General features: G+C 43.5%; 1 protein-coding gene across 1 annotated transcript in view; it reads left to right on the top strand.

Moving 5' to 3' along the window:
* Nucleotides 1–13,568, top strand: part of LOC144598510 (ADP-ribosylation factor-like protein 13B) — a 31,923-nt gene extending 18,355 nt beyond the window's left edge. Inside the window, exons 6-10 of the mRNA XM_078408675.1 lie at nt 4,747–4,855; nt 9,004–9,181; nt 9,299–9,388; nt 12,342–12,408; nt 13,436–13,568. Coding sequence (XP_078264801.1) covers nt 4,747–4,855; nt 9,004–9,181; nt 9,299–9,388; nt 12,342–12,385 — 421 coding nt within the window. The 3' untranslated portion in view covers nt 12,386–12,408; nt 13,436–13,568. The remainder of the gene's footprint in view (nt 1–4,746; nt 4,856–9,003; nt 9,182–9,298; nt 9,389–12,341; nt 12,409–13,435) is intronic.
* The last annotated feature ends 425 nt before the right edge of the window (nt 13,569–13,993 follow it).

Genomic DNA, 13,993 nt, shown 5'->3' with positions numbered 1-13,993 from the left:
CAAACTTTCCCAACTCCTCCACGAGTCCTTGTTTTATGTTATGCATGAATCATCCGCTTGAATTATACTTTATATCACGAGTAAGCTTTCTCCCACCAGTAAAGAACGTGATATCCCTAAAGGCCTTTAGAGTGCCTATGATGTCATCCGGTGGGGGTGGGGAGGAGGGGAGAGTGGGGGTGGGGGAGGGGAGGGAGGTGGGGGTGATGGGAGGGGGAGGGGGAAGGGGTGGGGAGGGGGGAATGGGAGTGGAGGCAGGGCTGGGGGAGTGGGGGTGGGGGCAGGGGAGAGACAAGTGGGGGTGGGGTCGGGGGGTGGAATGGGTCAGTGGGGGGAGGAGGGGGGGATAAGGGGGAATGAGTGGGGGGGTTGAGGGTGCTACACCACTACAGGAGAGGCTTTGGGTCCAGGGCTCACTCAGTGACACCCTCTCTCTCCCCTTCCCTGTTCCCCCTCTACGAGGAATGGGCCCAACGGGTCCACTTGGTCTAGTGGTTACCTTAAAAGCCACTCTACTAATCACCCTGTAGCATATTTTGGGTGTACGCTCACTGACAGTACCCTCCTTTGCTCCAACAATGTTAAGATGTTAAAATTCAACCTTTACATATTTTATTTTAAATACAGAAAGGTTACATAGAAACATAGAAACATAGAAACATAGAAAATAGGTGCAGGAGTAGGCCATTCGGCCCTTCGAGCCTGCACCGCCATTCAATATGATCATGGCTGATCATTCAACTCAGTAGCCTGTACCTGCCTTCTCTCCATACCCCCTGATCCCTTTAGCAAAAAGGGCCACATCTAACTCCCTCTTAAATATAGCCAATGAACTGGCCTCAACTACCTTCTGTGGCAGAGAATTCCACAGACTCACCACTCTCTGTGTGAAGAAATGTTTTCTCATCTCGGTCCTAAAAGACTTCCCCCTTATCCTTAAGCTGTGACCCCTGGTTCTGGACTCCCCCAACATTGGGAACAATCTTCCCGCATCTAGCCTCTCCAACCCCTTAAGAATTTTATATGTTTCTATAAGATCCCCCCTCAGTCTTCTAAATTCCAGCGAGTACAAGCACAGTCTATCCAGTCTTTCCTCATATGTAAGTCCCGCCATCCCAGGGATCAATCTGGTGAACCTTCTCTGTACTCCCTCTAAGGCAAGAACGTCTTTCCTCAGGTTAGGAGACCAAAACTGCACACAATACTCCAGGTGCGGTCTCACCAAGGCCCTGTACAACTGCAGCAGAACCTCCCTGCTCCTAAACTCAAATCCTCTTGCTATGAATGCCAACATACCATTCGCTTTCTTCACTGCCTGCTGCACCTGCATGCTTGCTTTCAATGACTGGTGCACCATGACACCCAGGTCCCGTTGCATCTCCCCTTCTCCCAATCGGTCACCATTCAGGTAATAATCTGCTTTCCTGTTCTTGCCGCCAAAGTGGATAACCTCACATTTATCTACATTATATTGCATCTGCCATGCATTTGCCCACTCGCCTAATCTATCCAAGTCACTCTGCAGCCTCCTAGCATCCTCCTCGCAGCTAACACTGCCACCCAGCTTCATGTCATCCGCAAACTTAGAGATGTTGCATTCAATTCCCTCGTCCAAATCATTAATATACACTGTAAATAATTGGGGTCCCAGCACTGAGCCTTGCGGTACCCCACTAGTCACTGCCTGCCATTCCGAAAAGGACCCGTTTATTCCTACTCTTTGCTTCCTGTCCGCCAACCAATTTTCTATCCACCTCAACACTGAACCCTCAATACCGTGTGCTTTAAGTTTGTACACCAATCTCCTATGTGGGACCTTGTCGAAGGCCTTCTGAAAGTCCAGATATAACACATCGACTGGTTCTCCCTTATCCACTCTACTAGTTACATCCTCGAAAAATTCTATAAGATTCGTCAGACATGATTTGCCTTTGGTAAATCCATGCTGACTTTGTCCGATGATATCACCACTTTCCAAATGTAATGCTATCACATCTTTAATAACTGACTCTAGCATTTTCCCCACTACCGATGTTAGGCTACCTGGTCTATAATTCCCCGTTTTCTCTCTCCCTCCCTTTTTAAAAAGTGGGGTTACATTAGCTACCCTCCAGTCCTCAGGAACTACTCCAAAATCTAAAGAGTTTTGAAAAATTATCACTAATGCATCCACTATTTCTGAGGCTACTTCCTTAAGCACTCTGGGATGCAGCCTATCTGGCCCTGGGGATTTATCTGCCTTTAATCCATTTAATTTACCTAACACCACTTCCCGACTAACCTGGATTTCCCTCAGTTCCTCCATCTCATTAGACCCCTGGTCCCCCGCTATTTCCGGCAGACGGTTTATGTCTTCCTTAGTGAAGACAGAACCAAAGTATTTGTTCAATTGGTCTGCCATCTCCTTGTTCCCTATGATCAATTCACCTGTTTCCGACTGCAAGGGACCTACATTTGCCTTAACTAATCTTTTCCTCTTGACATATCTATAAAAGCTTTTGCAGTCTGTTTTTATGTTCCTTGCCAGTTTTCCCTCATAATCTATTTTCCCTTTCCTAATTAAGCCCTTTGTCCTCCTCTGCTGGACTCTGAATTTCTCCCAGTCCTCTGGTATGCTACTTTTTCTGGCTAATCTGTATGCTTCATCTTTTGTTTTAATACTATCCTTGATTTCCCTTGTTAGCCACGGATGCACTACCTTTCCTGGTTTGTTCTTTTGCCAAACTGGGATGAACACTTGTTGTAGTTCATCCATGCGACCTTTAAATGCCTTCCATTGCATGTCCACCGTCAACCCTTTCAGCATCAATCGCCAGTCTATCTTGGACAATTCACGCCTCATACCCTCAAAGTTACCTTTCTTTAAGTTCAGAACACTTGTTTCTGTATCGACTTTGTCACTCTCCATCCTAATGAAGAACTCTACCATATTATGATCACTCTTGCCCAAGGGGCCTCGCACAACAAGACTGCTAACTAACCCTTCCTCATTACTCAATACCCAGTCTAGAATGGCCTGTTCTCTCGTTGGTTCCTCGACATGTTGGTTTAGAAAACCATCTCTCAAACATTCCAAGAAATCCTCTTCCTCAGCACCCCTGCCAGTTTGGTTCACCCAATCTATATGTAGATTGAAGTCACCCATTATAACTGCTGCGCCTTTAGTGCATGCATTCTAATTTCCTGCTTGATGCCATCCCCAACCTCCCTACTGCTGTTAGGTGGCCTGTACACAACTCCCACTAGCGTTTTCTGCCCCTTAGTGTTTCGTAGCTCTACCCATATCGATTCCACTTCCTCCAAGCTAATGTCCTTCCTTTCCACTGCTTTAATCTCCTCTCTAACCAGTAACGCTACCCCACCTCCTTTTCCTTTCTGTCTATCCCGCCTGAATATAGAATATCCCTGGATGTTGAGCTCCCAGCCTTGGTCACCCTGGAGCCATGTCTCCGTAATCCCAACTATATCATAATCATTAATAACTATCTCCACATTTAATTCATCCACCTTATTACGTATACTCCTTGCATTGAGACACAAAGCCTTCAGGCTTGTTTTTACAACTCTCTTACCCCTTGTACGATTATGTTGAAAAGTGGCCCTTTTTGATTTTTCCCCTGGATTTGTCTGCCTGCCACTTTTACTTTTCACCTTGCTACCTGTTGCTTCTACCCTCATTTTACACCCCTCTGTCTCTCTCCTCCAGCTCCCATCCCCCTGCCACATTAGTTTAAATCCTCCCCGACAGCACTAGCAAACACTCCCCCTAGGACATTGGTTCCATTCCAGCTCAGGTGCAGACCGTCCTGTTTGTACTGGTCCCACCTCTCCCAGAACTGGTTCCAATGTCCTAAAAATTTGAATCCCTCCCCCTTGCACCATTTTTCAAGCCACATATTCATATGAAATATCCTCCTATTCCTACTCTGACTAGCACGTGGCACTGGTAGTAATCCAGAGATTATTACCTTTGAGGTCCTACTTTTTAGTTTATCTCCTAGCTCTCTAAATTCACCTTGTAGGACCTCATCCCGTTTTTTACCTAAATCGTTGGTGCCAACGTGCACCACGACAACTGGCTGCTCACCCTCCCCCTTCAGAATGTCCTGCAGCCGCTCAGAGATATCCCTGACCCTTGCACCAGGGAGGCAACATACCATCCTGGAGCCTCGTTTGTGGCCGCAGAAACGCCTATCTATTCCCCTTACAATTGAATCCCCTATCACTATAGCCCTTCCACTCTTTTTCCTCCCCTCTTTAAAATAACATTTATTAGTGGAAGCATTAAATTGTTCAAAAACAAATCTGGGTCATTTACACATCTCTTCAGATTTTTATTTTGGTCAATCCTCATTTTAATGCTCCTCGTACATGACTTTGTCATTATATAAGGCACCATTTTGACCGTGTGTTAGATCACTGGTGCTGGGTACCACTGCACCAATAATCCTGAGAACAAGAGTTCGGGTTGTTACGAGTTTGCTGATTGAATCATAACACCGTAATGTTTTGAAGATTTGAAAGTTTGCACCTTAAGACGTAGTTGTTGGAAGGTCACACAAATGCATTCTCGGATGCCTTTCTTTTGAGACCCACCAACTTACAAGACGTACAGCTGTATCAATTGCTGAACTGAAGTATGGGCAATCAGTGATGACATTGCCTGCCTAAATATTGACTGGGAATTAATTGTTTAAAATGTTTAAATTATTTAAAATATGTATATTTTTGTCTTTGTAAAAGCAGAGAAAACGGAGAATGTTCAGGTCCGGGACACTCTTCAAATCAGGAAGATAACGAGGAACCGAACCAAAGCAGAAAGCCCTTTCAACCCATATCCAAAATCATTAACTTGGTGGGTAGTGAAATATGATCCATATCCCCCCATTCCCTGCATATCCATACACTTATCTAAAAGCATCTTAAACGCCACCATCGTATCTGTTTCCACCGCTACCTGTGGCTGTGTGTTCTAGGCACCTACCACTTTGTGTGTTTCATAAAAAAAGTTGCACTGCTCATCTCCTTTAAATATTTTCCACTCATCTTAACACTACGCCCTTGTGTATTTGATATTTCCACCTTGGGAAATAGATTCTGACAGTCTACCCGATCTATGTCTCTTATAATTTTATAAACTTCTATCAGATCTCCCTCCCACCCCCCGCACCAATGTCTGATGCTCCAGAGAAAACGATCCACGTTTGCTCAATACTTCCTTGTAGCTAATATCCTCTAATCCAGGCAGCATTCTGGTAAACCTCTTTTGCACCATCTCCACATTTCCATATCCTTTCTGGAATGGGGTGACTAGAAATGTGCACAATAGTCCAGATTCTGTCTAACCAAATGTTTATAAAGCTGCAACATGATTCCTTAATGTTGTACAGGTATGTAGGTTAATTGGCTGGGTAAATGTAAAAATTGTCCCTAGTGGGTGTAGGATAGTGTTAATGTACGGGGATCGCTGGGCGGCACGGACTTGGTGGGCCGAAAAGGCCTGTTTCTGGCTGTATATATATGATATGATATGATATGATATGCACAAACTGTTTTAACGTCAATCCATTAGAATAACATTCATATCAATTTCTAAACTGAAGTTTACAGTTAATGTTAATGTAATTTATTAATTCTAAACTAATGGTATCTATAATATAATGCAGGTAAAGTTCACGTTATAAGAGTAGAATTGGGCCAGTCGGCCCATCGGCTCCACTGCCATCCAATCATGGCTGATCTCTGCCTCCTAATCCCATTTTCCTGCCTTCTCCCCATAACCCTTGACAACTGTTCTAATCAAAAATTTGTCTATCTCTGCCTTAAAAATATCTACTGACTTGACCTCCACAGCCCTCTGTGGCAATGAGTTCCACAGATTAAATGCCATCTATCTAAAGAAGTTCCTGCTCACTTCTACATCCTCTTTCTAAAAGAGCCCCCTTTAATTCTGAGGCTATGACCTCTGGTCCTAGACTCTCCCACCAGTGGAAACATCCTATAGCCTGGGACTGGATGTCAAGTATCCCGACAGGCTTTGGGAGGATGCTAGTAGTTAGAGACAGACAGAGCGAAACCCAGGGAACAGGAGAACAAAGAAACACTGTGAAAATGGTCACATGATGGACATCTGGTGAGAACAGAGCTGCAAGTAACTTCATGGCTTTGAGAAGATAAGGTGTCTGGGAACAGCCATTTTGCAAAGGAACTGTATGATGAGAATAAAAATATGAACAGGCAACATAATTAAGAACTCCCTAGCCTGATAAGGAACGAAGATGCGTTTTGTTGATTCAGCACTTGGATGAGCGACAACTCAAAATGATTGACTTTAGAATTGTGAGAGCCTTGGGTTAGAACAAAGGCTTCCTTTAGCAGATTGTAGGAAAATTAGTATAAAAGAAGGGCGTTCCGAGACATCGGCAGCGACAATCCGTGAACAGCCATCGCAAGATGGAGTTCAAAGCTCAGAGAAGACAAACCCCCTACTAATAGAGTGAATCTGGCCAATCCATTCATAGCGGCAATATCTGACTTTGTGATTTAGTTTAAGAAGTGATACGTTGAAATAGTAAAGTAAATAAGAAGTTATTAGAAGTCAATTGTTTGCATGCATGTTTAAAGTTACTCGAGTGTTAATAAAGATTAAGTTGTAGTAAACTACACTAAAGGTATCACAAAATGCTGGAGTAACTCAGCAGGTCAGGCAGCATCTCTGGAGAGAAGGAATGTGTGATGTTTCGGGTGGAGACCCTTATTCAGACTGAACCTCGGTTTAGAGTCTTGTTCGACATGTCATTTGATACCCTATAGAGGTAATAGGGTCAACAATCCTTTCCACATTCACTCTATCTATGCCTTTCAATATTCGGTAAGTTTCAATGTGATCCCCCCTCAACCTTATAAACTGCAGCAAATAGAGGCCCAGTGCTGTCAAAAGCTCATCATGTGCAAACCCACTCATTCCTGAATCATTCTTGTAAACCTCCTCTGGACCCTCTCCAGAGCCAGCACGTCCTTCCTCAGATATGGGGTCCTAATTTCCTCACAGTACTCCAAATGCGGGATGACCAGCGCCTTATAGAGCCTCGGCATTACATCTCTCCTTACAGAGCCTTATAGAGCCTCAGCGTTACATCTCCCCTTATAGAGCCTTATAGAGCCTCAACATTACATATTATAGAGCTTTATAGAGCCTCAGCATTACATCTCTCCTTATAGCGCCTTATAGAGCCTCAGCATTGCATGTCTTGCGTAAAGGTTTATAGTTAAGTCTGCTGACTACTCTTTTTCACTTTTATTGATTAATACTCCTTTCCTTCCATTTCTCATTCTCACTGGCTTTTTGATCTCTCGTATACCTGTATTATTTCTTTAAGACAAATTTAAAGGAATTATTTAACTTCTCTGCCATTCTCCATCTTTAATTCCCCTGTTTCTGCCTGTAAGATTCAAGATTCAAGATTCAAGATAGCTTTATTTGTCATCCAAATTGGACGAAATTCAATCACCCACAGTCCAACAATAAAAGCATTAAATAGGCATTAAAATTACACAACCCCAAAAACACACAAAAAAAGAAACATCCATCAAAGAAACATCCATCACAGTGAGTCTCCTCCAGTCCTCTCCTCACTGTGATGGAAGGCCACAATGTCTTTCCCTTCTCCTGCCGTCTTCTCCCGCAGTCAGGTTGTTGTGGTTGCAGGCCGCGCCAGACGGTCCGCAGCGGCCCGAGCCTAAGGCGAGTCTCAGCCGCTCCCGCAGCCTCCGAAGACGGCTGGCTCCGCCGGTGATAAGTCCGATCCGGGGCGGGCGAACATGCTGCCGCTGTTGCTGCACGTCGGGGCGGTCATGGCTCCCGACATTGAAGCCCCCGCCCAGCAGAGAAAAATCCCGTGGCCTATTTTAGGCCGCGTCGGACGGTGAAATGTCCGCGACCCAAGCCCCGCGACCCGGGGCGGGCGAACACGCTGCCGCAGCTCCCGATGTCGGCATCCACGTGGCCCGAGCCTAAGGCGAGTCGCAGCCGCTCCCGCAGCCTCCAAGGACGGCCGGCTCCGCTGATGGTTAGTCCGATCCGCGGGCTCTGCGAACCAGAGCCCTGGAGGCCGCCAGCTCCAGGAGTTGGGCCGATGGTAGGCCGCAGCAGGTACGGAGACCCGACCCAGAACACAAAGGTCGGCTCTCCGTTCGGAAGGGACACATATTTACAATTTTACAGTTCCCCCCTCCCCCCCACACACACACACACACAGAGTACACAAACACAAAAACACGACATCACAACTACAATTAAGACAAAAAAACAACAAAAACACAAAGACAAATGGACCGCAGGTAAGCCGCAGCTGCTATGGCAGCGCCGCCATTTTGGTCATCCATGTAAGGGCCCACACCTGCCATTTTTAGTATTTTCCTCCTGCAGTCCATTTTATGTTCACACCATTTGAGGCATACAGTATAAAAACAGGCCTTATCCATGCCAACAGAGATTTAATCTAGTCCCATTTGCTCACATATAGCTCATATCTCTTCAAATCTTTCCTATCCACTTGTGCCTGTCCAATCTTTTTTTTAATGCTGTTATCGTACCTGTTTTAACTATCTCCTCTGGCAGCTCCTTCTATATACGCACCACCCTGTGTGTGGAAAAGTTGACCCTCTGGTTCCTCTTGAATATTGGCCCTCTCACCTTAAACCTATGTCCTCTGGTTCTTGATTTCCCCTACTCTGGGTAAAAGGCTGTGCATTCATCCTATCTATTCCCCTCATGATTTTGCACATCTTGTCTTGTATTCCGTTCTTTATAAATTCTTTATCAATTTATTGGTTCTCCTTTGAGTTCTAAATGTTTCCATTCTTCAGGCCAAAAACTATTTCTGACAACTTATGAGCTTTTTAACACTCACTTTAATTCTTTATGCCAGCCATGAATAATTCACTTTTTTTTGTTGGTTTTTTGTGCATTAAAATATATTTTTCAATTGTTCTTGATGTCAGATTGAAGAGAAGATAAAGATGCAAAAAAGGAAGAACAGAGTAAACCCGACTGAAGATTATCTATCAAGCAATGAAGCAGAAAAGAAGATTAAAGGGAGGAAAGCAAAGCAAAAAAGTAAGAACAAAGTAAAGCCGACTGAAGATTATCTATCAGACATTGGAGCAGGAAAGGAACAAAGTGAGTTGCTTAGAAAGTATGAATACTGTTTAGAATCCTTTGCAATGACTGTTGAAATGTGGGACATGCACTGTTTAAAAAATGTTCATTCAAAATCTGTATTTTCAACAATGACAGAGCTCAAAAAATTGAAGAAGAGAAAGAATAGGGTAGAACCAGTCGAAGGAAACGATGAACCTGGCAAACCAATTCCACGCATTGTGCACGGTAAATAAAAATCCTTTTGCTCTGACATATCCATAAGGAAACAGCAATTTATTGGGAACTGAACATAATACTTGAAATGGTCACCAAAAAGAACAAATGAATTTGAATAGTGTGCTCAGAGTAAATGAGATAATACCTTGCAATTGGTGAATACAATTATAGTCTTATGTATTAATAAGACTGGCCAATCCAGCTTTACCTCTTCCTTTCCCCAACCCCCTCTTTTAAAAAAACATTAACCTGACTTCTGTTTGTATCTATTGAGTAATGTTGGGTGTTTCAAATTCATGCAGACCATGAAGAACTCCAGTTGCTTTGTGTCTGTGGACCAAATAATAAGGGTGATAAGATAAATTCAGACAGGGTCCGATTTCAAAATCCTATTTAATGATCTATATCAGGAAGTGTACATCATGAATACATTCTCTACCCCATACAATAGGAAGAATAAGTACGCGGGTGATTTATGTGTTTGCAAAGACCTATATCACTGTAGCTTAGCAGAACTTTTTATTTTAAGAAGCAAAATTGTGCTGGGGTAGGGGTTAAGAAGGAATGTAGCACTCTATTGTCCAAATGAAAGCTCGAGAGCTTTTAATATTGAGGGCATCATTTTGAAAGCCACTTTTCTATGTTTCTCTCATTTAATTATTCTATGGTACTTTATTGTCTCATGTACCTAGGTAGAGTGAAATTCATTTTTTTGTATACAGTTCAGTAATCATTTTGTTGTAAATGGGGTACAATCATACTTAAGTACAGGAGTGTGAGATTAGTAGATCACAGTGAGGCACTACACGAGAGTCGCCATGTTTCCAGCGACATCTTGTGCCCTTCAAGTTCAGAGTTATTAATAATGTGAGAGTCTTGGCCATAAAAGCACATTGTCCAGGCAGTGGCAGTAGGTTGGAGTTGCAGGGGTCAGCGTGACCAGGCGATGTGTCGATGCCCTCCACCGTTGCTCCGTTGCTCCATATTTTAAAATAGTGTCTCATTTCTTTCTGTTAAAATTATTTATTTGGAAGTGTGTATAAGTTTTGATCCTATGTGGCTGGGAATGTTTAATACCAGAATAGTCAAAATAGTAGGGATATATGTGTTGATGCTTGGTGTATAGATGACCATTACATTCAGAATTCCAGTTAGAAATTAAGGATCAGTATTTCTATCAGGGCTGACTTTCTGTCGAAGATTTCTTGAATCCAGTTTCGGTCATGGCTAGGAAACCCCATAGCTGAATCCAGATTTATTTTACTACCAAATGGGCAATTTATCAGTTAAAGTGATCTTGGAACGTCAGTCTTTTCCTAAATGAAACTATAAAAGATTCTGGATAACTTTGCTCTCTTTTGCATTGAGATACTGCACATAGCCATTTGAAACTAAACATAGTTTCTCAATTTAAAATAAATTGATTGCATGGATTATTTTTGCTCGCGGATGTTTCATTAAAAAATATATATTTCTCACTTTATTGAGGTTTACAATCAAAATTGTAGCAATGATCTCTTAAGCCAGACTCGAAGGTATTTATTCACAAAATGCTGGAGTAACTCAGCAGGTCAGGCAGGAGAGAAGGAATGGTGACGTTTCGGGTCAAGACCCTTCTTCAGACTGATGTCAGGGGGCGGGACAAAGGAAGGATATAGGTGGAGACTGGGAAGGAGGAGGGGGGGGAGAACTGGGAAGGAGGAGGGGGGGGGAGAAGAGAGGGACAGAGGAACTATCTAAAGTTGGAGAAGTCAATGTCCATACCGCTGGGCTGCAAGCTGCCCAAGCGAAATATGAGGTGCTGTTCCTCCAATTTCCGGTGGGCCTCACTATGGCACTGGAGGAGGCCCATGACAGAAAGGTCAGACTGGGAGTGGGATGGTGCGTTGAAGTGCTCAGCCACCGGGAGATCAGGTTGGTTAAGGCGGACTGAGCGAAGGTGTTGAGCGAAACGATCGCCGAGCCTGCGTTTGGTTCGCCGATGTATAGAAGTTGACATCTAGAGCAGCGGATACAATAGATGAGGTTGGAGGAGGTGCAGGTGAACCTCTGTCTCACCTGGAAAGACTGTTTGGGTCCTTGGATGGAGTTGAGGGGGGAGGTAAAGGGACAGGTGTTGCATCTCCTGCGGTTGCAGGGGAAAGTGCCCGGAGATGGGGTGGTTTGGGTAGGAAGGGACGAGTGGACCAGGGAGTTACGGAGGGAATGGTCTCTGCGGAATGCAGAAAGGGGAGGGGATGGGAAGATGTGGCCAGTAGTGCGGTCCTGTTGAGGGGACGGAAATGTTGGAGGATGATTTGTTGGATACGCTGGCTGATGGGGTGGAAGGTGAGAACGAGGGGGATTCTGTCCTTGTTACGAATGGGGGAGGGGGAGCAAGAGCGGAGCTGCAGGATGTAGAAGAGGCCCTAGTGAGAGCCTCATCTATAATGGAAGAGGGGAAGCCCCGTTTCCTGAAGAATGAGGACATCTCTGATGCCCAAGTGTGAAACACCTCATCCCGGGCGCAGATGCGGCGTAGACGGAGGAATTGGGAGAAGGGGATAGACTTTTTGCTGGAGACAGGGTGGGAAGAAGTGTACTCCAGATAGCTGTGCGAGTCAGTGGGTTTATAGTAGATGTCAGTCACTAGTCTGTCTCCTGTGATGGAGATGGTGAGGTCCAGAAACGGGAGGGAGATTTCTGGAGATAGTCCAGGTATATTTAAGGGCAGGATGGAAATTGGAAGTGAAGTGTATGAAGTCAGTGAGTTCTGCATGGGTACAAGAGGTAGCACCAATGCAGTCGTCAGTGTAGCGGAGGTAGAGTTCGGGGATGGGGCCAGTGTACATCCGGAACAGGGACTGTTCGACATACCCGACAAAGAGGCAAGCATAGCTAGGGCCCATGTGAGTGCCCATAGATACGCCTCTGGTTTGCCAGACTTGCATGTTTAATGGTTATTTTGTCTGTCTTCGTTTAGGTAGACGAATTACTTTCAAAATTATGAAACCTCCAACGTCTTGACGTTTGCGATGAATCAGAACTTGGTAAAACAAAACTCCCGACGTTTGGTGTTGTTTGTGTATACTTAGTTTGAATACTATAATTTTTGCAGCTTCAGCTTTCACTTGTAAAGCTTGCAGCATAAATATCTTAAAGCAATTATTCTTCAGACTGAGAGTCCGGGGAGAGGGAGATTCAGAGAAAAGGAAGCGTAAGGTGTCACGGAAAATGGAGAATAGATCATTGTTAGCTAGGAGAAGGTGACAACGAAGCATGCAGAGATAACATTTAATCGGGGGGGATAGTCAGACTGGTCAGTGAAATTGGAAGGGGGAGGGATGGAGAGAGAGGGAAAGCAAGGGTTATTTGAAGTCAATATTCATACCGCTGAGGAGTAAGCTGCCCAAGCAAAATATGTGGTGCTGTTCCTCCAATGTGTGCTGGGCCTCACTCTGACAGTGGAGGAGGCCCAGGACAGAAAGGTCAGCGTGGGAATGGGAGGCGGAATTAAAATGTTTAGCAATTGGGTGATCAGGTAGGTTTAGGTAGACTGTGTGGAGTCGAGGATTGAACCTGGGTCTCTGACGTTGTGGGCAACTGTACCATCTGTGCCACTGTGCCTCCCTTCTCTGCATGGAAACCCAATCACAGATTAGGCAACCGGTTTGCAGAGCCGTTACATTTAGTATCCCAAGGGTGAAGCAGTGTGACTATTCTCATGGGGTAGTTAGGTTTTTTTAATGAAAAGTCATTCATTGTCTGAACTTTCAAAAAATAATATTATTATCTAATATTAATTAAATTAATATTGTATTAAGAAATCGAATTAGAGACCAAATAATGCCTAGAATAACACAATATGGTAAATGCCATTACAGCTAAATGTACAAAACATATTTTGGAAACTATGACTTACACCCTGCACTAAGATGTAAGTTGATTGGAAAAACACAATGGCTTGTTTTCAGAAAAATTTAGATTTGTACAATTATTTTGTACTTTTGGTGCTGATCAGAAAATGTTATTCTTCTACTCTAACTTGGTATATTTCTCATTTATCCTATTTTGCAGAACATATCAATCAGCAATTGCCACCATTGCCATCATTGCAATCAAGCTCGAAATTAACCTCTGATATCTTACCATCTGACTGTATGGATGTGATACAAATAATTTTAGATAAATGCACATAAAATTTATAAGAAAATTAAAATTAAAATTAGATAAGACTTTTTGGATCTACCATCAATTTCGACAAGAATTGACCAGTGCCCCAAAAAACAAACTTCTGTATTCTGCATTGAAGGTCATAGTATTGAAACAGCATTGTGCACAGATATATTAGGTATATAATCTTGGTGAATGGAACAGGTGATGTGATGATATATTAGGGAAAATTCCTTCTCCATATGCCTAGAACACTTTATATCATTTGAAAGTTTAAGGACACCCACTGAAATATGGCAGAAAAAATAATTATTTTAGCAACATTTATTTTTTATATAGAACAAACTGTTTGAAGTTATTTGAGCAGAATGCCTTCTGATAAATCATTACAGAAAATGCAATGTAGTCATCAGATTAATAATGGTTAGAATTATAACACATCAATAACTTTCAATTCCTAGG

This window comes from Rhinoraja longicauda, chromosome 12, assembly GCF_053455715.1.
Source record: "Rhinoraja longicauda isolate Sanriku21f chromosome 12, sRhiLon1.1, whole genome shotgun sequence".
In the NCBI taxonomy this organism is placed as follows: domain Eukaryota; kingdom Metazoa; phylum Chordata; class Chondrichthyes; order Rajiformes; family Arhynchobatidae; genus Rhinoraja; species Rhinoraja longicauda.
The sequence above is the reverse complement of the archived record's forward strand: the minus strand, read 5'-3'. Positions and strand labels throughout refer to the sequence as shown.